Source organism: Trichomonas vaginalis, chromosome III (genome assembly GCF_026262505.1).
Source record: "Trichomonas vaginalis G3 chromosome III, whole genome shotgun sequence".
NCBI classification, from domain to species: domain Eukaryota; phylum Parabasalia; order Trichomonadida; family Trichomonadidae; genus Trichomonas; species Trichomonas vaginalis.
The window spans coordinates 13,443,718-13,469,378 of record NC_067205.1 but is presented as its reverse complement, the minus strand read 5'-3'; the positions used below and the strand labels follow the sequence as shown (position 1 = coordinate 13,469,378).

General features: G+C 32.6%; 11 protein-coding genes and 1 pseudogene across 12 annotated transcripts, besides 1 other annotated feature; 10 read left to right on the top strand and 2 right to left on the bottom strand.

Moving 5' to 3' along the window:
* Positions 1–2,544: 2,544 nt before the first annotated feature.
* Positions 2,545–3,924, top strand: TVAGG3_0695550 (bifunctional inhibitor/lipid-transfer protein/seed storage 2s albumin superfamily protein family; the record flags this gene model as incomplete). Its single annotated transcript, XM_001329349.1, has 1 exon — positions 2,545–3,924. One exon carries the CDS (start codon positions 2,545–2,547, stop codon positions 3,922–3,924), a length of 1,380 nt encoding a protein of 459 aa, XP_001329384.1.
* A 2,637-nt stretch (positions 3,925–6,561) lies between these two features.
* Positions 6,562–25,661: part of a mobile genetic element that runs on past the window's edge.
* TVAGG3_0695540 (uncharacterized protein) lies at positions 8,541–8,735 on the top strand (the record flags this gene model as incomplete). The annotated part of the gene is made up of 1 exon (XM_051243197.1): positions 8,541–8,735. One exon carries the CDS (start codon positions 8,541–8,543, stop codon positions 8,733–8,735), a length of 195 nt encoding a protein of 64 aa, XP_051089784.1.
* Positions 10,272–10,695, top strand: TVAGG3_0695530 (uncharacterized protein; the record flags this gene model as incomplete). The annotated part of the gene is made up of 1 exon (XM_051243196.1): positions 10,272–10,695. A coding segment is annotated over one exon (424 nt), but the record flags the coding sequence as incomplete, so codon positions are not given.
* TVAGG3_0695520 (integrase core domain containing protein family) lies at positions 15,280–15,995 on the top strand (the record flags this gene model as incomplete). The annotated part of the gene is made up of 1 exon (XM_051243195.1): positions 15,280–15,995. A coding segment is annotated over one exon (716 nt), but the record flags the coding sequence as incomplete, so codon positions are not given.
* TVAGG3_0695510 lies at positions 16,251–16,921 on the top strand (annotated as a pseudogene). Its single transcript has one exon. A coding segment is annotated over exon 1 (671 nt).
* Positions 17,289–18,542, top strand: TVAGG3_0695500 (Prim-pol domain family; the record flags this gene model as incomplete). The annotated part of the gene is made up of 1 exon (XM_051243194.1): positions 17,289–18,542. A coding segment is annotated over one exon (1,254 nt), but the record flags the coding sequence as incomplete, so codon positions are not given.
* On the top strand, positions 19,284–19,601 carry TVAGG3_0695490 (uncharacterized protein; the record flags this gene model as incomplete). Its single annotated transcript, XM_051243193.1, has 1 exon — positions 19,284–19,601. The coding sequence occupies one exon, from the start codon at positions 19,284–19,286 to the stop codon at positions 19,599–19,601; it is 318 nt and encodes a 105-aa protein (XP_051089780.1).
* On the bottom strand, positions 19,867–20,340 carry TVAGG3_0695480 (uncharacterized protein; the record flags this gene model as incomplete). Its single annotated transcript, XM_051243192.1, has 1 exon — positions 19,867–20,340. The coding sequence occupies one exon, from the start codon at positions 20,338–20,340 to the stop codon at positions 19,867–19,869; it is 474 nt and encodes a 157-aa protein (XP_051089779.1).
* Positions 20,825–21,609, top strand: TVAGG3_0695470 (organellar and viral DNA polymerase type B; the record flags this gene model as incomplete). The annotated part of the gene is made up of 1 exon (XM_051243191.1): positions 20,825–21,609. A coding segment is annotated over one exon (785 nt), but the record flags the coding sequence as incomplete, so codon positions are not given.
* On the top strand, positions 22,866–23,739 carry TVAGG3_0695460 (organellar and viral DNA polymerase type B; the record flags this gene model as incomplete). The annotated part of the gene is made up of 1 exon (XM_051243190.1): positions 22,866–23,739. A coding segment is annotated over one exon (874 nt), but the record flags the coding sequence as incomplete, so codon positions are not given.
* TVAGG3_0695450 (organellar and viral DNA polymerase type B) lies at positions 24,177–24,737 on the top strand (the record flags this gene model as incomplete). The annotated part of the gene is made up of 1 exon (XM_051243189.1): positions 24,177–24,737. One exon carries the CDS (start codon positions 24,177–24,179, stop codon positions 24,735–24,737), a length of 561 nt encoding a protein of 186 aa, XP_051089776.1.
* Positions 24,798–25,655, bottom strand: TVAGG3_0695440 (uncharacterized protein; the record flags this gene model as incomplete). Its single annotated transcript, XM_051243188.1, has 1 exon — positions 24,798–25,655. The coding sequence occupies one exon, from the start codon at positions 25,653–25,655 to the stop codon at positions 24,798–24,800; it is 858 nt and encodes a 285-aa protein (XP_051089775.1).

Here is a 25,661-nt window from a genome sequence, read left to right as displayed (position 1 = left end):
TGTATTGTTTTTTATAATTTCGATTTATTTTTAGAAAATATTCAATATAAACCTTTATTGTGTTATTTACATCTCATAAATTCTCTGTCTAAATCATATAAAAGCGCGTTTTACCCCTATGAATCAAGAAATTCATTCAATATTCATGGTATATTTATTAAATTTATACGATTTACTAATAATCAATATTATATCCTCATAAATAGCAATATATTTTGGTAATCTATGATAATCATATACAATATTTGAAATCAAATTTTCATTAGTTTAGGTTCCTTGTTAATAGTAAACCATTATATTTATTACTAATAATAAAATCTATGTGTCGTATTGAAATTCAATAAAATTACTTATTCGGTCCAAAAAAACAAATTAGATAAAATTTTTCTTTTTTTATGTAATTTTTGTTTTTCATTTTTCTCAAGATCCTAAGTTATGTTCTAACTTTTGACATCATATCCTATCATGCTAGGCTATATATTATAGCATATCCAAAAGGCAAGGAAATCTATCAGAGAAGCCTTTTTGACCTATCGTTGCCCTACCTCTAAATTTATTACTATTCAAAAAATTTCAGGCTTCCTCAAAAAATAATTTACGCGCTTTTGCAATTATTCTATTGAACACGTTGTACAAAAATATCGTGATATAAAATTTTGAAATTTTATCCTTTTTCAGTGATCAAAAACAAAAAACGCTTATCTGAGAGTATACTATTGTTTGTGACGCAATAATCTAATTAAGTATCTATTCAAATTTTATTTCTGTAAAATCCATGTTCGAAGAATTTTAAAACTAAATTCTTATCTCTTACCTTTGGAAATGGTTTTTCTGCTCTGTTTCGATGAAAACCTGTAATATTTTGAATAAAAATATTTACAGTTCCTAGCTTGTCATGGGAACCCAAACAGTTTTAAAAGAATATGAACATTCTAAATCCATTGATTGCAATGATTAATTTTATATAAAACCAACAATTGACCAAATCAAAAACAAAATTAAAAGTTAATATGCATGTTTTAAAAGTTTAAGTATGCTTTTATGGATTTTTATTTGATTAAATTCACATCCATATTGGATCAATGCAATAGTTTGGAGAAGAATAAAAAAAAATAGTGAATGTGTTCCGAGATTAATTTAACTTATAGGAAATGTCACCCTAATATGTAAGTATGAAAAATATAATATATTATAGCTAAATTAAGTTAGAATTCATTTATCAAAATAAAATTGTTGGATATAACGAATTTAAATTATGAAAATTATTAGAACAAGGTTTATGCTAATTATTTAGAACTTGGGTTAAGTGTCAAATTGTTTTTCAATCCAAATTGTATCTAAAGAAAGATAATCTCAATCATTGCGTATTTAGACCGCAATTATATATCTTAAACAATCATGAATTGGTTGAATAATTTTATGGAGTATATTCATGAAATAAAATTATTCATATTCCATAAATATATGATTAATTTAGGTGAAAAATTAGTAGAACAAAATGAAACGTGATTGTAGTAGTGGATATTAAATGAAAAGTTTGTTTTGTTTGATAGAATGATGAAACAGAAATATATTTTTAATAGGAATAAACAATAATATATAATTGGATTGATATATTAATGTGTGGATTTGAAATGTAAAGAAAAATGGATTCAAATAGAAAAGTGGTAAAATTGATTTTAAGTTCAAAATTAATACCACACAATATAATCGTGTCGAATAATAAAATAAAAAAATTAATATTCGAATTGAAAATTTGTCAAATATTGAAAATAATTCCACGTAATTTTTTCATTGAGCTTAAAATATTAAATTAGTTATTTCGATACGATTTTAAATTTTCAATACTTACTGTCATAAAATTTTACGATTCATTTTATTTTTTCATGCCCTATACTAGAATTTAAAATAGAAAGACAATTTCAATAACTCCGATTGAATTTTCATATTGAAAACTCTCTCAAAATCGAAAAGTCGATTCAAAAAACTGAAAGTCGCATCACACTTTTCAATGCTCGATTTTTAAAAACTGTTTAAAAATGAAGCTTATATTGAAATAGTGTAGAGACTAAAAATTACCACAGACTATTTCAGAGGATTGAGTTGCCACTCAATCCTCTGAAAAGTCTGAGGTAATTTGCAAAATTATTGAACAAAAAAATTGTTATTATTGAATAGCTAAATTCGTATTATAAATGTTGATTTTAATTTTTGACATATTTCAACATTTTTGAATTTATTTAATTTTAATTTTTAATATTCTATCATAACATCTATTACTCTATCATAAATTATTCCGATTGTGAACTTTACAATTTTACACTTTTATCAAATTTTTTGTTTTGAATTTATTATCTAAATTTTCGAGCAAAAATGCATTACTAAATACAATGCATTTCATTTTTCTCATTTGTTTTCTTCCCTTTCAATCTGCAAATTCGTTTTTCCTTTATTTTAGCTGTGTTTATCTTTTATGATTTGTTTCATAACAAAATTTTCAAAGTTATTTGTTTCAATGCTTTCTCAATTTTCAATTTCTATTTGATGCTGTTTCTGATTCCTTTATCCGCCTGCATTTCTACTGTAACTTCTCCCGGCGACGGAACCGTTTTCCAATCTACTTGCGGACCAGGAACTGAATGCTTATTTAAATCGTCTCTACAAGAAAATTCAAGATCATATCTTGTTATCTACGACTTACAACCAGGGGATCAAATCAAATATAACTATGGATGGACAACAGATCCGAATAATTGGGATGATAACTCATTTACTTTAGCTGATGAATCCGAACTCAAGAAAGTTTTTGTTGCATCAAATCAAAATCAAGTTATATCTATTTTAGTGCGTCCGAAAACATCTAGGCAGATTTTCGCAAGAGCAGGCTTTACGTATGACATGGTTTGCAGTGGAGATACTTACTTTTCAATAAAAGATTATTTTGATTTGGATGAAGTTCTCGCAGCCTCAGGAAAACCAAGATCAACAACATTTTGCCTATACTTTGTCCATAAGCATGCAGAAACTACTATAACCAATACTCTTTCTAACGGAGAAATATCATATGCATCAGGATATTCTATTCAGCAAATTAATCGTGGAGCTTCGAAAAGTTTAACAGTAGATGCACAAGTTCTTAGAATGAAACTCGCAGTTAGAAATAGTCCTGAAAATCTTCATTTCGATTTCACGAATATTCAAGGCGGAGGTGATTATCAATCATTTGGCCAAAGATCTCTTGTTCCCGCGCAAACTCCATTTGGAACTCCTATTATTACTGTTCATCAAACTCCTCATAGTACTTTCCATTCTACACCACATAGTACTGCAGCATATACACCAGTCATCACTCCGTTCTCAACAATGCACTCAACTCCTCACTTCACTGCGAAATATACTCCATTTTCAACCGCTCACTCCACTCCGTTCAAAACAATGTTCCGTACCAACGACAAAACACCTTTCAGAACATTTTCTTCAACTCCAAGTTCCGACTCTAGTTCAAGTGATATTGAATCTCCTTCTACTCCCACTCCTATTCCGGAACAAACTCCAGACCCAGAAGTTCCAGAGCAAACACTTGAAATGACTCCCCAAGAAACATGGGACGGTCAATACGAAGATGAACCAAATGTTATCATAAGAGGTGATGATGTCCCTGAAATTCACGAGACACATCCTCCGATTCAAACAGAGTTCATCAAAACACAGGTTCCGAAGAAAACCACGTTTGTAAACGTTTCTGTAGGAACGATTCTAATTATCATTGTTGTGATCCTTACAATAGTAAATATTGTAAGGTCATATAGAGCTCTGAGAACTGCGCATTATTTATCTGATGATATTTCCGATGAAGACTTAACATCAGATTTCCTAGCATCTTATGAAACAGATGATAGCGGTGATGGATTTCATGTTAATTAAAATTGTTTGTATTATATTTTTCGAAAAAAAATTTTTTTTGTTTCTTTTTTGAAATCTTGCACATGTTGTTATTTGTCTTCTTATAAATAATGAACATGGCATTTCCGAACAATATCTTGAATTATTAAATTCCAAATTGATAAATTCGCTTTATAATCCTTAACTATTTCAAATTTAGATTGTTTTCACATTTATATGAATATAGTTTTCTCTATATCAGACCAAATAAGTTTCATCGGAGTTTTTAATTTTATATTTATTTACTTGAAGTTGAATTCAAAGAAAATATATGATGCTATTGTGGAGAATCCCTTCCTAGATTGTGTCAGTCTTGAAAGCCTATGTTTCATCATCTTTAGAGCTCATAAATGATTGTTTATTCAAATTTTTCGATAAGCGCTAAATCATAGATCCTATTGGAAAATAATGATCTAAGATAGAGAATTGAGAGTGTTTGAGGCATGTTTATCTCTCTAGAGTTTAGCAAAGATCGCAAACTGTCATATACATGCACAAACAGTATATTTTAATAAAAAAATGAATTTCATTTAGTGTATCATCTCCCTTAACACAGTGTTTCTTGGATTTTATCTTCCAACACTTATGAAAACAAAGAAGATTTTTTCATTAGCCTAGGCCAAGTTCGACAAATTCGATGATCTTCTCTATAACCAGCATATATGAGCTAATTCAATATCCATTGGGATAAAATATGATAATACGTAACGAAAATTATATTGAGATTGCTCGATCTATCATGAAGTAATTTGAAAAAAAAATGTCTTTATTTTATATACTTTGAAATTTGGAAATGATAAATCCATGCTTTGTATATTCATAATATTCAAGAATAGAGCTAAACATGAAGAGATTTGTCAAATATCAAATTTGTAAATGTAAGAGGGAACTTTTCTTATAAAAAATGAATTACTAATATAGCCATATTAAAACTATGATATGATGTCAAACGATCACTCGTTTCAAAATTAAAAAGTGGTTAAATCCGTGGGAATTCTATGAATATAAAATACCATGGTAATTACTCATTTATGAAAATATTTATTTCTTGATTTTGATTTTGTATTGTTATAGACCGAAAATAGATTTTTTCGGTTTTCTCTTCAAATAATTGAAAGAATGATACTATTATAGGTTTATTATATTATATAGCATATAATCATGCTATAGCCGAAAATTATAAGTTTTGAGAAGATTGAATATAACACAAATAAATTTGAATGTAAGTTAAATTGCTTGTTGTTTTTAATAGCTATTTAATGAGAAATCCAATATTGCAAAATTCAAATTGAATGATTGAAAGAACAGAAAAAGTCATTCTTTTCAATTTCGAATATGTTTCATTGTATTTATAATTATATGGCAAATAAGATATTTACACTTGATTTTTGAAGGAAAATTCACAAAATTGAATAAATTCAAATAATTTTTATTCAAAAATAAACTAGTTATTTGAGTTTAATACTAATTATCTATTCAAACTACAAAGTTTGTAATTTAAAATATTTTGTGAGATCAGATTGAATTAATTCAAGGTTCTTTTCAATTAATATTAATGACCATATTACGCATTTTCGAACATTCTAAACCAAATATATAAAAATGGGAGACGAATGTTAAATTTGCTAGACATGGGGGAGTTGTCTGCAAAGTTTTAGCTCTTATCTCTAACAAAAAATTAATTTTTAAAAAAATGACCGAATACGTTTCACAGCGAGAAAAAAATAAAACTGTACACTGATTTTCATTTTCATTTCCAGTCACTTTACTTATTATTTTTTCTTTTTTTCATTTTAATTATAAATTATTTCATAATACGTTTATTTACGTTACCATTTTCTTTATTCTTTTGAATTCCATACTAGACACTTATAGAATATTTTGATTGTTAACGTACTTCATTAGAATGAATCCTTACAAAGGGTATGTCGATCGAATTTACCTAATTGGTATTTCCAATCAGATTGAAGAAGGTAAAATGACATGGGAAGAAGCTTGCACCCATGTTCCCATCGCCCCAACCCTTCAATCAAATGATTTCAAATATTTAGATGTTTCAAAATCTTTTTTACAAAATCAATTTAGCTTACAGAATATCCCATTGCCTAAAGGCAAGAAAGGTCGTAGGGTCAATCCCTACGACCAAATCAAAGTTCTTGCTGTGATACATGACCACTGGGCCTTTCCCTGTGGTCAAACAAAACAATGGAAACGTTTGAAATTACAACAAATTGATGTATCTTATAGAGAAGTACGCAGATACTTCAAAGAAAATCATTTCACCAAGACGCGATTAGAGCATGCCGGGCCAGAAACAGCAGTAAGATATTGGGCGCTTTCACCCAATCTTATCTGGCACGCAGATGTTCATTATTTTAGGGGTGTTCGTGGCCAGTATATTTATGGCATAATCGACGATTTTAGCCGCAAAGTCCTAGCGTGTATACAAATACCAGATATGCTGGCAGCGACGACAGCGAACGTTGCGGCTTCCGCCTTCATTGAATTTGGCGCCCCTTATTGTTTCTGGACCGACAACGGTTCAGAAAATAGGGGCGCCTTTCAAGATCTACTTGATCTTTGGGGCGTCCAATGGCGGCATACAGACTCTCATTCTCCAGTTAGTATGGTTATGTTGGGTATGGTGGCACTGCGTTTCACCTTACCCAAGTTAACCTTAAATATTTACAAAACCAGTAACGTATATTTTACAACACAAAACGACAACACTCACTTAACCTTAAATATTTACAAAACCGCCAACCACTTCACTAACGAGCTCACCAACATTTTCACTAACGACTTCACTAATGAAAAAATAAACGTTCTCACTATCGTTCTCACTATCGTTCTCACTAACGACTTCACTAATGTTCTCATAAATTTTCCTCAATATCTTCATCATCAGTGTTAACCCTATTGTAGTCATACTTGAAGCCATAAACTTTCTCTAACTTCTTAACGTACAATTTACATAACTTACCTTCGTCATCGTATGGTTTAATGATATAACTATTTCTATCTTTATAAACAGTCAATGAAAAGTCAACTGGTCTCGGATGTATTTGAAAGAACATGTTATGCTCAGGAAGGAAGAATAAATGTTTAAATGTATGTTTGTTATATTTTTCGATTTGTATGAGTTGCTTTTGTTCTGTCATTACATCCAAATAAAATAAAAATAAAATAAAAAATAAACTTAAAAATTAATGATATCACCACCCGCACACGTATGAAAACATAGCACAAAAATAAATTTAGGGTAGAAGGTTAGATCTAACCCGATATCTAACCTCTTTTCTAACCTGTTGAATTCATTGCTTTATAACTCTCTTCCTTGGTTTCTTTTTAGTTGCTTTCTTCACGTCTGTCTCCAACTTGACTGTCTTTCTTCTTCGTCCGTAATGATACCAATTACTTCCACCAGTCAATGGGTCAAATGGTCTTTCGTAAGGGTTTCCATACATTCCATAGGGACCATACGGAAGAACTACTGGTGGAGGAAGAGTTCCATCGACTCTATTTAAATGCATTGTTTCACCTTTCATCTGGTCATTAAAGTCTTTTGCGTGTTTTGCAAACTCATCGTCCTTTCCTAAAGCATTTTCTGACTCAGTCGCAACCAAATTGGATGCTTTATTTATGAGTCCTATTTTATTTAATCTTAACTTCTTTGCAACCCAGCCTCCAATCTTTCCTTTATTTGCATCTAATGTCTTCGAAACTTCCTCCACTCATTTTATTTACTGCGTCATAAGCTCCAAGTGCTTTTGCTCCAAATGCTAATGCTTTTGTTCCCATTGCGCCTAAAGCTGCCCAAGCTACCATTTACACCATATTAAAATCATCTCTCTTCAATATTATCTCATAAAAGTTCTCGTTACTGGAGAAAGTCAATGAAACATAAACATTCTCATTCATAAACTTCTTCTTATATCATCTATTCGCTTCAAAATGTCTGAACAATTGCTAACATCTTCTACAACAGTTATTTCATCATGAATGACCTTCAAGAACAAGCTCATTTAATATGCTATTAAAATCATCTCAATAATGAGTCCATCCTTTCCATCTTTAGGTAGCACAACATCTTTCATTGAAGAAGGTTCGACAAGTCTTATGTTAAACTTACTGACAAAGTTTGTTATACTATAATGCTTCGGTGGCGAATACATGTAGTTTGAAAGACATAATATAGATTCTTCAGCAAATTCACTTATACTGGATTTTATAACAATGTTCTCACGAGACCAAATACCACCAATTGACAATCTTGTAAGCAATCCTGCTGAACCTTCAACTGTAAACGTCGATGGTAACATTCCACGAAGGTCATCTATTGACATCGTTGAGTCACTGAATTTAAATATTTTCTTAAAGCAATCGTCATTATCTAACCATGCAATAGCTTTGAAGTTTTCATTCGAATATACATCTGCTTCATTAAATGTAAAACCTGACTTCTTTGCAGAGATGACTTTAAAATCTATTGAGTTTGTTTCAAAATTATATGCTATGTAACTTCTGAAGGTAATGGATGTCCTTCCGCAGTCAGTTGTTCTCTCACTACCGTTTGAAGTTTTGTGTTAAAAACTTTCATGTCATCTCCTGTGTCTAGGTTCACATACACAGCAACAGGAAAACTATCTTGCTTCTTTGTTTCATCATTATACCTCAAAACATTAAAGTTCTTCAATAATATTGTTCTTCCTGCTGGAATACTTCGAACCTGTCTGATTTCAATAGCTTTCTCACCTCCTACATACTCTACCCAGTGCCTTGGATATTCATAAGTATACTGACTTTCTTGAATTTTGGTAGGTTTCATCATAACGTGTTCATAGTATATCTTTATACTCTTGTCAGTTAGACTCGGTGCTATGTTCTGAATATTTCTGACTTGCATTTTTAATGGAGATAAAATGAAGCATTTAATACATGACGTAGATGAAGACATGAATGAAAGCAGTGAAAAGCTCAACAGTTCTCTCATTCTTCCTTTCAGTAAGGACTATGAGTTCTGTTCAAATGGTGTGTATTTCTATTGTGGAAAGATGGGTTCAGGTAAGACATTTAACCTCATTCGTCATATACTCATAACAGAACGTTTAGGTCAAGATTCATATTATGACCAAATCATTATATCAGCAACTTCAGACTCTATGGACTCAACAGCGAAAACATTTATGTCAAAAGTTCAAGCCTCTGTCGTTAAAGTTCCAGACAGTGAACTCATTGAATTTCTTCAACGTTACATTCGACGTAAGAGAAAATATTATGCTATTGTAGAGTTCATACAGTCAGGAATGCAAAAGACTTCAGAAGAGATGGAAAGAATTATTGACAAACACCACTTACGTCAATACTCAGGAGTTTACGATATGAAACGACTGACAAACTACATTCTATCAAAACTTTCAAAATACCCCTTCAAAAAATATCCTTCAAATACTCTGCTCGTTTGTGACGACTTCGCCGGAAAAGGTTTAGTGTCAAAACCAGACTCACCATTAGCTAACATCATAACTAAAGTCAGACATTACCATTTAACTGTAGCAATACTTATGCAAACATGGCGTTTCCTTGCTTTAAACATAAAACGTCTCATAACTGATTTCGTTATCTTTCAAGGTTTCTCACGTTATGATATTGAACTCATTTGGAAACAGTCAGGTATAACATTACCTTTTGAAGAAATTTGGGAAGCATATAAGTCTCTCATCTCTCCTCGTTCATACCTTGAGATTCATATCATGACTAATACCATTAAAGTCAAAAATATTCCATGGGAACGACCAACATTGTTTTAAAGTTTAACCTTCAATTGACTGATGGTAAACAAATTCCATGCATCTCTGTCGCCATTTCTGTTAATATTTTTGCTGTCATTCATATCATCCACTTCCCCATCCGTTAGCTTTTGAGGATATGTGTTAGAATAGCTGTTCTTAAATGAAGGCTTTTCACCTTTGAGAGCATAAACTCTATAACTTTCTGCATACTTTATGTTTGAACCTCCTGAGCCATCATTGACATAAATTTTTATAGGCTTCCACCCTTTGTTCATATTCCTGCTTCTTCCCTTAGCTCTTTTGTTCAGTAGTTCTACATCTTTATACACAGCTCCTGTCTCAGTGAATTCAACAATATTTTCATTCGTTAGCTTTACATTCAAACCCTTGTCGAGTATATTGTTCATTTCATACATATAAAAGGTTTTTATTCTATATGAAATGAGAAGCAAATCCATCTTAGCTGGTGCCGTTAATGTTCCAATTGAACCAACATCAAATGTTGACTCACGAACGACAAACAATATTGTCATAAAGAACTATAGTTCAGAGTGTTTGAAAGAAAAAGAACCAGAACTTAAGTCGGGAGGGCTCAAAGAGCCCATCTTGGCGCATGGCGCCGTGAATTTAAACTCAGCTTCAAACGCTAACGCTACATCAGATGTTAAGTTAGAGTATCCACCACTGGACCAAATTCTTTCAAGAGAAGCCAACGACAACCCTTACACAAATGTTCAAACAAATCCTTCAGATAACGTAGACCATTACCTTCTTCAGTTATACCAAACAATTTTACTCAAAGACGATAAGAAGCTTTTGACAAATCTTATAAGCAAGAACCAAATAATTCTAACAAAGGAGGACCTTGAAAATGTTATATCACGAATAACAGGAAAGCAATGTGTCATTGACTATCTCGACCCTGAAATCGAATGCTGTGGTCAAACTCCACTATTCATGAAAATAGGTAACATCCGCATCATTGAAACACCAGGAACTACAGGAGTTGAGTTTAAGTATAAATATTCGAACGAGTATACAAAACTATCTACTTACTATAAGCTTTGCTTGAAATATGTTTTAGTAAATTAAAGCAGTCAGGAGGGCTCTTTGAGCCCATCTTGGCGCTTTGCGCCGTCAGTCAAAAAAATTCAAGTTAGCAATTTGTAATATCTGTCCAAAACTTCTTCAACAGTATCGAACTCATCTTCATAATGCAAACCTAATCTTATTGACTTGGTGCAGTTTTCACTAACACAATATAGCGCTTTGCGCTCGGCGCCTTTGACGCCCTTTTTCTGTTCTCTTTGACTGGCATAACTAACTCATTTGTTTCATCAAACAGCAACAACCAAAGTTCATGACCTAATACATAACATTCATACTTTATATTTTAGCTCTGAGTTCTTTGTAAGCTGTTGCATTTAATATTTTCTAAAAAGTCAACTTCAACAGTCATTCGCACTGGTGCCTTCAGTTCTACAGGCTCTCCTTGAAAGTCAACAAGTCTGAATTGCATGTCTTTCAAATTATGAGGACTAATGCGAACCCATTTACCTAAATGAGTTGCTATGACAGGAACGTTTGGAATGAACATTGAATTGACTGCATAACAGAAGGATTATATTCTACTGAACCTTTACTATTAACTCCTGAAATACCTGTGACATTAGCTATTTTAGACTCAACGTACAAACAATTACCATAACATACGTATGGAACAGATTTCATCTCAATCGTTTTGTCAACACTTTTCAAAGGAAATGTCATATGGTATGCTCCCAGAAGAAGTTGTACTCTATGACTCATTCTTGGTATCTTGAACTCTTTCTTGCTACTGAACTTCAATGTTCCCTCAGAAGAGAGTTCGACCTATGTTGTCAATAGTTTCTTCATTTATGAGAGTATCTATGACTCCAGCAATTTTATCTATTCTGTACTCGGCTCTGTTAGGAAATGTTACAACACTTCTTTTGTCATCTATTTCAAACTCCATGAAATCTGTTTCATCTGTTATGACAAAAGTTGCGATAGTATTGAAGTCAACAACTCTGAAAGCAAGCGCTTCATTCTGAAGACCTAAGTTTGTTTGTAGCTTTACTGTCCCGTATTCGTTTGGGTCTGTACTTTGCAAATAGACAACATTTTTATTCTCATTAAAAATATGACTATTGCTGCATATGCGTATGAAACAAATGAAGCAAGAAGAGCACATGAACTAGTAAACGAAAACTCAACTTTAACCATTGAAGGCAATGATTTAGTCATTGACGATGGAAAAACTAAAAAAGTCATTGATTTCGATACTTTTAACACTTATGACCCATTCATTACAACAAGCAAGGTTCCCATCATAAATGATGGAACGGTGCAATATATAAATTCTACAGTAGATGCCTCATTAGTGAAAGTATTAAATGTTCTCATTGAATTGTTAAAGAGCTTTCGATTTGACGACAACATTAAATGCCTAAAGAATTTAGTCATGAATAGAAACAAAAATTCTTCGGCGTTGCTGGTAGCAGTAATGATGTACACCTTATGACATTAGAATATTATAACGAACATAAAGATGAACTGAAAGGAGAGAAGGGTGACACCGGACCTCAAGGACCACAAGGAATACAAGGAATACAAGGAATACAAGGACCTCAAGGCGAAAACGGTTTTGGATGGAAAGGATGGAAAGGATGGAAAAACTGCTAAATCATGGATATGGGACCTTATAAATACTGGTTTAACAGCTGCTTCATATGGAGTTCTTCAATACCAAATCGGAAAGATATGGGCGGTACTTGGTGAAGAAGTTTTAAATGACGTTAAAAATGCTTTGAACTTCATTTCAAATGGTTCGGATACTATTAAAACTTTATCTGGTTGGATGCAAGAAACAAGGAGTCAAATAGATACTGTAAGACGTATAGCAAACAATGCACGTACGGGATTGGATACTTTACGACAAGCACAAAATACACTAAAGGAAGCAAATGATATTCTTGGCTCAGTATCAGACATGCATGAAGATTGGCTTAAAGGTATTGACAAATCTATAAAAAATCACAGTCAGTCTATTGCTGACTACAGAAAAAGTATAGATTTTTTACATAGTGCTATGGACGTACATGATGGAAGCATAAGGAACTTACTTAATGCTAACAATAACTTACCAGGAACTATTAAAGCATTTATAAAGTCCTTTGTAAAACCTGGTGCTCTAACATTTAGGTCTTTGAGAGCAAGAGCATTGAAGTCAAGAGATGCAGAAACTCCAACAGAACCTACAGAAGGAACTGAAACAACAGAAACTCCAAAAGAACCACCAAAACCAACAGCTAATGAAATATTGTTCGAATATTTTCCAAGGTACTCTGTTCTCATTGCATACATTCAAGAAATACTTAAGAAAGCAGACTTGACTTTAGGAGATGATGAAAGTTCTGTATATCTTTCGTTCCAGTTTCAAATAGCAGAACTTTTGAGACAGATATGTTAATGTATGACAACATCTCTGATTTCACAAGATATGATGACGACCATGACCCGAACACGGTGAAGAAGAAGTTTTACAAACATCCATTAAGACAGGAAAGGTTTTAACTCAAAGTCTCATTATTGACACCAAAGATGGCGAATGGGACGTTCTTCAAGAGCTGAAGAAAAATACTTCTTCGGGAGGTGGTGGTAGGCATGAACTTGAAATAAATGAGATAGAAGAGAAATTAGCCGAAAAAGCAGATAAAGAACATAAACACAATATCTCCGATATAAATGAACTTCAAGCTACATTAAATAGTAAAGCGGACAAAAATGAACTTGACGCAACGAACAAAGTTTTGAAATCTCATAAACACAATATCTCCGATATAAATGAACTTCAAACTTCTTTAGACAATAAAGCAGACAAAAACCATGTTCATTATATAAGTTCTGATGAACAGATTATAACGGACTATCATGGATATTTAACACAGGGTGAAAAAGTGAATACGAAAAATGTTAATGAAAGAAGATATAAATTCATTCGTGCTAAAGGTTATGACATACACTGTACTGTACAGTATGACACAGGTATAGCACCACAATCATTTGGTTATAACGCTGAAATTTATGCTTCATACTTCTTTGTTAACGGTGTATTAGTTGAACCAAGATTTACTTTGAGAGTTAAGTCAAAAATAACTTTTGAAGATGCTATTAAAAGTAAAGCTGACAAAACAGAACTTGACGCAACGAACAAAGTTTTGAAATCTCATAAACACAACATCTCCGATATAAATGAACTTCAAGCTACATTAGACAGTAAAGCCGACAAGAACCATACACATAAATCCTTCACTACTGTTAGAGCAGACGACATAATATTGAACTTTGACCTTGGTTCAAGTGCACCATTAGAGAATCCGAGTACAAGCGTAAAAGATACTCTTAACAATTTAGATAAGAGTTGCAGGAATATCGAAGGTCATGCCAGAAACTTTGAAGCATATGAACTACCAGCAATGTTAGATAAGAAAGCCGACAAAACTTATGTGGATGCAGAACTAACAAAGAAATTTTCGAAACCAGATACAATGACATTTACAACAGAAATTATAAATGGTGAACCAGCAACTCCATTTGAATTTGTTAGAGGTCTTCAACCAGATACTTTTGAATTTTTCTTGGATAATTCTATTGAACTAACATTACATTATAAAAGTGGAACAAATGCAACATTTCATCCGGGAGATACATTCCAAATGGTATTTAATGACATAAGTTCTTTAGAATATGTTTATAGAGTTATGAGCATATATGATTTAATATATCCTATAGGAGCTGTTTATACGTCTATGAATCCAATAAATCCAAACACTTTATTTGGTGGTAGATGGTATGAAATAGTTGACAGTTTTCCATTCTACACTAATACTCAGTCAATGAAGATGGGAGGTTCAAAGAAAAATAGGTATTGAAAACCTTCCTTCACATATGCATAGGTTCAGTGGAAGAACATCTGTGGAAGGAAACCATTCACATTCAATAACAAAAAGAGGTTATACAAATCTTGCAGCGGGTTCGGATAGACAGGGAATGCATAGATATGATATCACAACTGACCCCAAAGATGTTAGCACAGGTATTTTCTGTGGAACTGCAGGAAATCATACACATGTTGTAGCTGGTATTACAGACCCAGCAGGTAATGGAAAAGATTATATGCCTCCTTATATAACAATGCACGCTTGGATACGAGTTGGTTAAAATCTTTAACTTTACATAAATGAGCTTGAAAGAAGTATTCGAACAACATCCATGGAGGTCATTTAAGAAATTCAATGAAGCTGCAAAGAGGGGATTTACTAACAGAGCTGAAGTGAAAAGGTTCTTTGACAAAAATGTTGTACATCAAACAAAAATAAACCCTTACGACTACTTTTTTACCAATTTACTCCAACACTCCTGACGCATACCAATTTGACATCTCATTCAAAGCAGAAAAGGAGGACATAAACCATTCCTCATCTTCATAAATGTTAACACTCGTAAAGCATATGCATATCCAATGAAAAATAAAGGAACTCGTGAAGTGTTAAGAGTTTTACAAAAGTTTGTAGCAGAACATAACCCAAGTACTTTAACATCAGACCAAGACAGTGCATACCTCAGCAATGAAATCACAGAATTTCTCATTAAGCATAACATAACTCACTACACTACTGAAGACCATAACCATAACATACTCGGCATCATAAACCGCTTCATAAGAACGCTCAGAGATTTAAATCAAGAGCGAGACTTTACCGAAGAAACAATGAAACATTTTCTCGAAGTATATAATTCCTCAACACATTCTACAACAGGACATACACCAAATTCAATGACACAACAACAAGAAGAAAAGTATATACAAAAGAAACGAAGCCAAACACAAAATATCAGAAATTCAACACAATTTACCCTCATTCCTGGTACAAAAGTTCGTGTAGTTCTTGACGACAAACCGTTGACAAAGAAACGTTTAAGGTTAAGTAGAAACTATTATATCGTAGACTCTACACAAGGTAATGGATATCTTATAAAAGCTGCTGACGACTCCATAGCATTTTACCCTCGACATAAGTTAGTTGAAAGTAGTAATGGCAAACTTGCTGAAACCATTGACGAAGCAAAGCGAGGAGTGGTTATTGAAATACTTGACTACAACATAAACGATGACACTTATAAAGTAAGATATGAAGGAGGTGTTGAAGATGTTATACCATCTAAGAACTTGAGAGAGTCAAAGCCAACACATCTGGGACCATTAGAGCGGGAGTACTGGAAAGACAAAAATATGCCAGAAAGAATAAGAAAATTCTTCTAAACTTTTTCATTAGATGTAAATCAGACAAAAATATATTATAGGTGAAGAGGTGAGATTTCACCTGTTTTCTCACCTGTTTTTTCACCTCTTGAATTTTCGTGAATTTTCACAAAAGACCAAAAATAAAGTTAGTTTTATTTTTATTTATTTTTTTATTTTGTATGTAAGAACAGAAATGTCAGTCGAAGCAAAAACATTCACGAACAAATCTAATGGTGAAACATTCACAAAAGGCACTTATAATGGTATTGAAGTCTTACGTAGAGACAAGGATGGTTACATTAATGCAACAAAGATGGCGAGAGAAGCAGGAAAGTTAAACCATTTAAACAGATTTCTCAATAGTGCTAAAATGCAGGAAATTCTTGAGTTTTGGTTGAAAGAATACGGTCGAGCCAAAAGTGGCTCAACCTCAAAACAAGCATTTTATGAGCTTACTAAGGGCGTTATGAATGAATTCAAAGGTATTTACATACATGCTGACCTCGTTCATTTTGTTGCTGAATGGTGCTCTGTAAAGTATGCATTTTATGTCAAAGATATTATGGACTCCATAGACAAGAAAGTTCATGAGAAGTTAGATGAAGAAGAACTCGAAGATACAGTGGAGAATGCTAAACCTTTGTTCGAAGAAGAAGTTGGAAAAATGTGTGAAAAACAATTAGAACATGAACGTGAGATATATTATGGTTATAGAGATTCTCCATACGAACTAGACCAATGGGAACAAGAAGATTTAAAGAGAGAATTTAGAGAATATGAACTCGCTAAGATAGCATTTGAAGCTGCAGAAAAGAAGTTAAAAGTTTGGGGTCGTTTTGTAAAAAAATATTGTGAGTAAATGAACCATTTATTTTTATCATAAACGACCAAAAATATATTTTATCGTTAATGGTTTTTAGGTGTCACCACGTCACCATGTCACCAGGTTAATTAACTTCTCTTAAAATTACTGACAACATGACATTTTGACAACAGTCCCGGAAATATATTTTATCGTTAATGTTTACGTTAATGTTTCGTAAATGTTTCGTAAATGTTTTCATGAATGTTTTTAGGTGTCACCACGTCACCATGTGTCACCAGGTTAATTAACTTCTCTTAAAATTACTGACAACATGACATTTTGACAACATCACAGAAAATATGATGCAGTCCAAAAATAAAGTTAGTTTTAAAATTATTTTTATTTTTTTATTCCTATATAAATGACAGCAACAAACAACAACAGCAACTATATCGTTTCTGATGAAAAAGTTATTGATTCATTAGCTGAGGAATTAGTTACGGCAGAAACTAAAACCCTCAACGAAAGAATTGGTGAAAACAAGATTGATTTACATAACTACCTCAAACACGATGGAGGAAGAGGAAGGAAAACTGGTATGGCTTTATTAGTAAATAAAATTTCAAATTTAACGATTATAGATGTTGATATCAATAAATCGTACAATGATGAACTTAAAGAAACAGTTAGAAAAGACATTCTATCAAAACTTTCGGATAAAGATGTTATCGTTAAAACCGCTTCAGGAGGTCTTCACATTTATTGTAACACTAATTTCTTCTATTCAGTTTCGAACAGAATGATTAAATGCTATTCCTGCAATGATTATGATATTGACATAATGACTTCTATGGATGATTCAAAGCGTTCTTTAGTAGTTATGGCTGATTCAAGAGTTCGCAAGAATGCAACAGAACCAATCAATACATACTCATTCATTCGTGGAAGTTACGACTCAACATTAACCAGAACAGTGAATGATATATTAAATGATTTGAATATTAAGGTAAGAGTTGAACAGAAGAACGAAGAAATAAAGAGTATAATGAATGAAAACAAAGATGTAAACATTGACGATAAACTTGCCCAGAGCATAGTTGATGGCATCTGTGATTTTGAAGTACATAATGACGGTGGAAACATGAATTTAGAAAAAGAAATAACATTATTCACACTGTTTCAAGCTATTAATTCGTTACCTAATCATTTAATTAATGAAGCATACGATAACGTTTATAACTTCTGCAGTTTAACAGAAAATGCAAAAAGTAATTTTGAAAAAGCACGTAGTAGATACGCACATTTAATGACTTCTCCATTTGTTTTAGTGAAGATTCTAAAACTATATCAAAAAGAATATTATGATGAATACGTTTTACCTTTATTACGTAAGCCAAAAATAACATTTGATATAAAACTTGATGACTCGTTTTTGATAACAGATATTAGACGCAAGGCTGAAAATCATCAGTATAAAAACAGTTCTGAAGTAATTGAGGATTTATCACGTGTAATCCGTTTTGTAGATTGTGGAAATAAATATTTCATTCAAAAGGATTACAACATACACGACAAAATGAATCAAATATCATTCGTTCTTCAATCAGCCATGAAAGAGTCACTCAAAATGATTAAATTATTTAAAGAAGAAGGTAAAACAATAACAGCATGGGACGTACTACTAAATCAATTGTCTTCATTAACCGTTAAGGGTGTTTGCTTTAAATCTGATTCCCCAGATGTTTTCTCAACGTTTCAAGGTTATAAATACAACGTTCTTGAAAAACCAGATTACTCAAAAATTGAGATGTTTATGAATTTCATTAAAGAAGCCATTTGTGATAATAACGATGAAGTGTATAAATACCTTCTCGGCTGGATTGCATCAATGATTCAACATCCTGGTATCAAGAATGAAACAGCAATTATTTTGAAAGGACTTCAGGGAACAGGCAAAAACAGATTTACAGACATTATTTCTGAACTTCTCGCCGGTTATTCATGTAAAAACATTACCGAAATAGGTGAGCTAACGGGTAATTTCAATTCAGTAGTTGAAAATAAAATGTTTCTTGTACTTAATGAACTCAAGAATGTTGGTGAAGACAGACTCGCAAACTTCAACGCTTTGAAATCAATTATAACAGATAATGAGATAAGAATTAATGAAAAGAATCAACCCAGAAGAACTGCTCAGAACGTTGCAAACTTCATTTTGGTAACTAATAACGTCTACCCTGTCAAAATTGAAGTTGGAGACAGAAGATACGTAGTTTTAAGAGTTAATGGTAAATTCAAGGGTCAATTTGATTATTTCAAGAATTTGATGAATTCATGCACTAAGGAATTTTATGATAATTTACTGACGTATTTTATGCAATATGACCTTTCATCATTTAATGTACGAATCATACCGATGACTGAAGCCAAACAAGATTTAATAGAATTATCAACAAATCCTTTAGATGTATGGATAAATACACATTATGATGAATTGTGTGCAGGTATGACGTGTAAAAATGCTCTATTCTGCAAACCATCAGACATGAAAGACAAAAACTTTCAAATGAGCATTAAGGATAAATGTGATAGGAAACAGAGAAGAATAGATGGTAAACAAACATGGTGTTATGTTTTGAAAGAAGAAATGAAAGGATTATATAAACAGGTTGAACCAAACAATAATGAGGATTCATTTACTGATGATGAAATACCTGTAAATGAAGCTTTATAAAGTATGATTGGAATTTATTTTTGCATTAATCCTGCTGTGTTGTCAAAATGTCATGTTGTCATCATTTTTAAAAGAAGTTAATTAACCTGGTGACATGGTGACGTGGTGACACCATCAGTTATTCAAAAATGTAAGACATGAATGCCCTCCTCCTTTCATACCTGTTGTCAAAATGTCATGTTGTCATCATTTTTAAGAGAAGTTAATTAACCTGGTGACATGGTGACGTGGTGACACCATCAGTTATTCAAAAATATATTTTTGCTTAAATAGCTTCAGGGTCAATTTCTTCAACCATTTCACTTTCTTCGTCAATGTCAATTGAAGCTTCTTCAACCTTTGGTAGGAGCTTCTGTATAACATCTTTGTTCGTTATTGTCTTCAGAGATGAAGGATAATATTTCACATTTGTTTCACCCTTCTTATATTCTTTCTGTTCGGAAAGATTCATAGCAATACTGAAGAAGTCAATGTTAGAGTTCTTTATAACAGTATAATGAGTATCTTTGACATTCACGAAGAAACTCTTTTGTTTCAAAACTACTGCTAACTCTTGTGAAGTATAACGTTTGCGGTCAATGACGATAGCTAATGGTCTGACATACTGACCAAACTTAGATTCTTTCACAAACTTCTTGTTAAAGATAACATTAACGTTTGAAGCACCATTGAACTCATTCTTGATGGCATTAGCGAGAGCATTGTATGAAAAGAACTTGCAATCTTGCATGTGTTTCATTATAATAAAAATATTAAATTATTTTGAAAAATAACTTAAAAAAAATCTAATCTAATTTTTTCAAAAATATTTTTTATCCGATAGAAAAGATGACAGAAAAATTAACTTTTTACATAGCGCCAGACCCTTCTTGCCCACATCTTTTTAAGCCACAATATATAGTCATAGAACTAAATAGAGAAAGCGAAATTCTACAAATAGAAGAAAGCGAAATTCTACAAACAGAAGAAACATATAGAGACCTAGATAACGAAACTGGATATGCACTATTCTGGTTAGATTGTCCTTATGAAATGTATGAAAAAAAGGCTTTATATGAAGAATATAGAAAATATTGTCATGAAAACAATATAAGACCAAGCTCTAGAGAAAAATTCTATGCTGGTATAAAACATCTTTTCGAAGTTCGGAATGGCAAATATAGAAAGAAATAATTTTTCTAAGTTTATTTTTTCAAAAAATATTTTTTTATTTCCTACTAAAGATGTATCGGAAGTTGTCTAAGTTAGAACACTCGGAAATAAAACAACTTCTTACAGAAGCTAATATAGATGTTGCAAAGCATTACACAACAAACAAAAAGGCACTCGCTGACATCCTCAATGACTATAATGGTGAAATAACTTATGATAGAATTCATGAGTTCATAAAGCCGCAACGCGGCGAGGACGAAGTCCATGCAAGAGCATTTCCTTTAAATGACGTTGCTATTGACTTATATCATAGACGTTCAATACCTCATGAAGTAAGAAGAGAAATGTTTGACATAACAAATGCAAACGTTGGTCATACTCGTAAAGCTCTTTCACATGACGTTCGTCAAGAGATGTTTGACATAACAAATGCAAACGTTGGTGAAACAAGAAGAGCTGTACCACATGAAGTAAGAAGAGAAATGTTTGACATAACAAATGCAAACGTTGGTGAAACACGAAAGAGAGATGACACACTGAAACAACAGAGAAGAGAGATGTTTAAAAGTGCTATAGAACAAGTTCGCAAAGCTAATAATGTCATTCGTTCCATTGACGACAAACCAAAAGAAGGTGAGAGATGGTTAAAGAAAGATGAAGAAAATAGGAAGAGGAATGTGAAGTCAGGCAATAGACTCATTGACTTTAACATCGAAGCTTTAGATGAACCAAACAGAGACTACTTACACAAACATTTCGGTAAGGTTTTCATGAGACTCTTAGAGAAAATTAAAATAAACTCCCAACAGAGATGGATGGTATGTTATAAACTTGGTGGAAAGTATGAATGTTCTACGTTAAACCTCAATAATATTGGAACATTACTACATCAGCTCTTGAAGGAGAACTTTATATCAGAGATAGAAGCAAATGCTGCAGGTATTGTTGAAATGCACTATGACTTCTTCTTGACAAACATAAAGAATCTTACGAAATAAAGATGTATGATTTAACAGAATATGAAGGCTTAACGATGTCAGATGTAAAGAAAGGCAAACCAAAAAAGAGACCATATAGAGATGAAAGCACACTGACAAATGACCAGAAAGCCATTTTGGAAGCTCTTAAGCAAACAGGAAACCCAGCACTTATAGAAAGCTTTTGGAAAGATAATGGTGAAAAGAAGTTTTATAAGAAGAGAAGCGGTCAGTTCTGGAAGTATCTTTGCACATTACCTATAAATCTTGAACGCTACCAAATCTTCAATGAACTGAACAAAAGAACTGCAACACTTATGACAGAAGATAACTGTTTCGTTTATGCTTGCATTCAGGCTGGAGTAAATGAAGAAACTATTGACCACATGAGAGAAGTCATTCGTGTTAGAGACTTTCCTCAAAGTAAAGTACAAGAAATTTCTGACGCAACATATAGCATTTAATGTTACCATTGGTTATTTCAATGACTCAAGACATAATGAAATAAAGAGATACATACCAAAAGAATGTGAAACTGTTCGAACTATTGACTTACTTCTTGTTGAAGACCACTACATGCTAAATGAAAGACTTCCAATGACAACATATTTCATTCGAAACTATATAGAAATCTTGAAGGAGTGTGGTGGAATGAACATTGAAAAACAGATGAAAATATATACAAAGAGAGAAGATAAATATGTAGTTCGCATGATAGAACTACACCGCTATGGGATGTTATGAAAACATTGTGGGAGTGCAAATATTTGAACCTATTTCTTATGGAGAACTTTTCACATATACGACTGACTTATATAAACAGAACCTTGCACCATTTAAAGATTTGACATATGCTCCAAAGTATTGTGTACAACTGAAGAAGAAAGCAGAGTCAAAAGAAGTAAATAAAGCTAAATGTAAGTTCATACCTGAGCACGTTTTCTTTGCTGACTTTGAGTGTAGTACGGATGGCTTTCATAAAGCTTTTAACATCTGTTATGACAGTGAAGATGGTTCAGTTAGTGAAAGTATTTGGGGTCAAAACTGTGCAACAGAATTTTTGGAAAGACTTCCTGACAAGAGTTTAATATATTTCCATAACCTCAGTTATGACATAAACTTCATCTTAAGACACATGACAGAAGTGAAAGGAACTCCCATCATTAAAGGTTCACGAACAATGCAAATAACTGGTTTATATAAAGGAAGGGCAATTATTATAAAAGACTCTTACAGTGTTATAAATAAGAAGCTTAAACTATTTCCTGCTATGTTTAACTTACAAACAGGACCGAAAGAAGTATTTCCATATAACTACTACAGCAGTGTTTTGTTAGCAAATGACAACAGAACTGGTGTCATTTCTGAAGCATGTAAGTTTATCCATGATGCAGATACATTTATGAAGAACATAGATTCCATCAAAGGTTGCAGAATAGATGAAAACCACTTCGACTTAGAAAAATATAGCACGTTTTACTGCAAACAAGATGTAAGAATTTTAAGAGAAGGTTTTGTAAAGTTCCGCAATGACTTATTGAAAGAGTTTGATTTAAACGTTTATGACTACGTTAGTATTTGTTCTATTGCTAACAAATTGTTTGAGAACAGAGTATACTTCCCGAATGGAAATCTTTATGACCTCTCAAATAAACCAAGAGAATTTATTTCGAGATGCATTCAAGGTGGAAGATGTATGTTGTCAGATAACATGAAACAAAAGAGCAAAAAGAAACTCATTGCTGACTTCGACACTGTTTCATTATATCCTTCAGCTATAGCAAGACTTTATACTTTAGAAGGTATTCCAAAAGTATTGAAGGAAGAAATGTTAAGCACAGAGTATCTCATGAGACATTTATTCGATGACGACCAAAAGGAACCCATTGGTGAAAAGTTTATGTCTGGCTTCTTTGTTCTCATTAAGATAACAGAGATTGGTATACCCAGACACTTTCATTTAATAGTTTGCGACCCTGAACTAAATCCAGAACTTAACGTTCCAAGAAGTTCAAACACTTGCTGTCTCATGTATGTTGACCATATAACATTACAAGACCTCATAAAATATCAAGGTGTCAAATGTGAAGTGTTGCAAGGATACTATTACGATGGAAACAGAGATATGAGAATAAGAGATGAAGTAAAGAAGTTGTTTGAGTTAAGGTTAAAGTATAAGAAAGAAGAAAACCCCTTACAAGAAATTATAAAACTCATTCTGAACAGCATTTATGGCAAAACTATTCTATCTCCTATTGAGTCAAAAATAACCATAGTAGATGACAAAGATGCTATAAGATATGCTATAAGAAATTACAACCATATAGTGAAGTTCGAAGGTTTGGATGGTTCAGATAAAACTATTTTCAAGCTAACGAAAAGCATTTGCAGACACTTTAACTTCTGTCCACTTGGTGTTAATATTCTGTCTATGTCAAAACGTATTATGAATGAAGTATTCTGTACTGCAGAGGACATGGGACTTCAAATCTTTTACCAGGATACCGACAGTATGCACTTATATAATGAAGACATCCCAAAGCTTGCAGCAGAGTTTAAGAAGAGATATGGTCGCGAACTTATAGGAAAGAACCTTGGTCAATTTCATAGCGACTTTGCAGAAATAACACCTGGAAAACAAAGTTTAGCTTATAAAAGTATTTTCTGTGGAAAGAAGACCTACATAGACTTACTCACTAACGATTTAAATGAAGTTGCATTTCACTGCAGAATGAAAGGCGTGAAGCAAGATGTTATTGCTTTAACCGCTAATGAAATGTTTCCTGAAGCTATACAATGCTATTACAATGAAGATAAGAACATTCACATACCTGTTGGAACATATGACAAAGACTCTGAGTTCAGTTTAATGAAACTTTACAAAGCACTTCATGATGGTCAAGAGATTGCATTCGACTTATGTAAGTCATGTCAACCTTGCTTTGCTGAAAAGTTCAACTTTTCAATAACGACTAAAACAAGCTTTATTCGTAAGTTGAAGTTCTGAGGTCATTTATTTTTGTCAGCAATGAGGTCATTCGTGATAAAAATAAAGCTAGCGTAGATTTTACAATACTGCGATGGTAGAGTTTAAGAGTTGTGCTTCAATGTAGAGACAGTCCTTCCCATCTGGAGGCAAGAACACTGGACATTTATGGTCATGAGTGGAGTACATGTCTATCCAAAACTCACGATTGAAGCCAGTTAATTTATAGTATTTAGGGTTAGGAAGTGGTGAAGTTCTTGTATGACCAATGAACTCATTTTCAACGCCTTTGGCTATATTAGAGTAAAGTATTGCTTGCTTTCTATCCCAAATGCCAGGTGTTACAATCTTTGAAAATTCATTTTTCCTCGGAAGCATTGCATCATAATTGAAAACATTCTTAAAATCATCACTTGGTTCGGAGATTTGAAATCTTATACGTAATGGATTTTCTTTCTTTTTAGCGACTTCATTGAATGGTGAGAATACAATGAATTGACAGTCATGAGTTCCATCTTCATTTTCATTAAATTCATAATGAAAGTCTATAAGTTGTGGCTGACTACCTTCTTCTTTCAGTTGTGCAAGAAACTCACGTAAAGGCTGTAAAGTTTGTACTTCAATGTTGAACTTTTTCTCGAACATCTCATTAAATGAAATCATACATTGTTGCAATGTTGTATCGTCTTTAAAGTATTTGTATATGTGAATGTTTTGGGCGCTTAAAGACTGTTCGTCATTTTCTATCTCGACTTGAAGTATAAAGTCAACCTTTCTGAAAGCACGTGTTATATACATAGATGTTATGCCAATGTACTTCTCTTCATTTATGTTCACAATCCAGTCTGTTGGAAACTTAAACGTTACTCTGTTCCCCTTTATTTTGACGTCAGGGTTTTCACTACTGAACGCAACAGTTAAAGGTATTTGTCTATACATTTAATT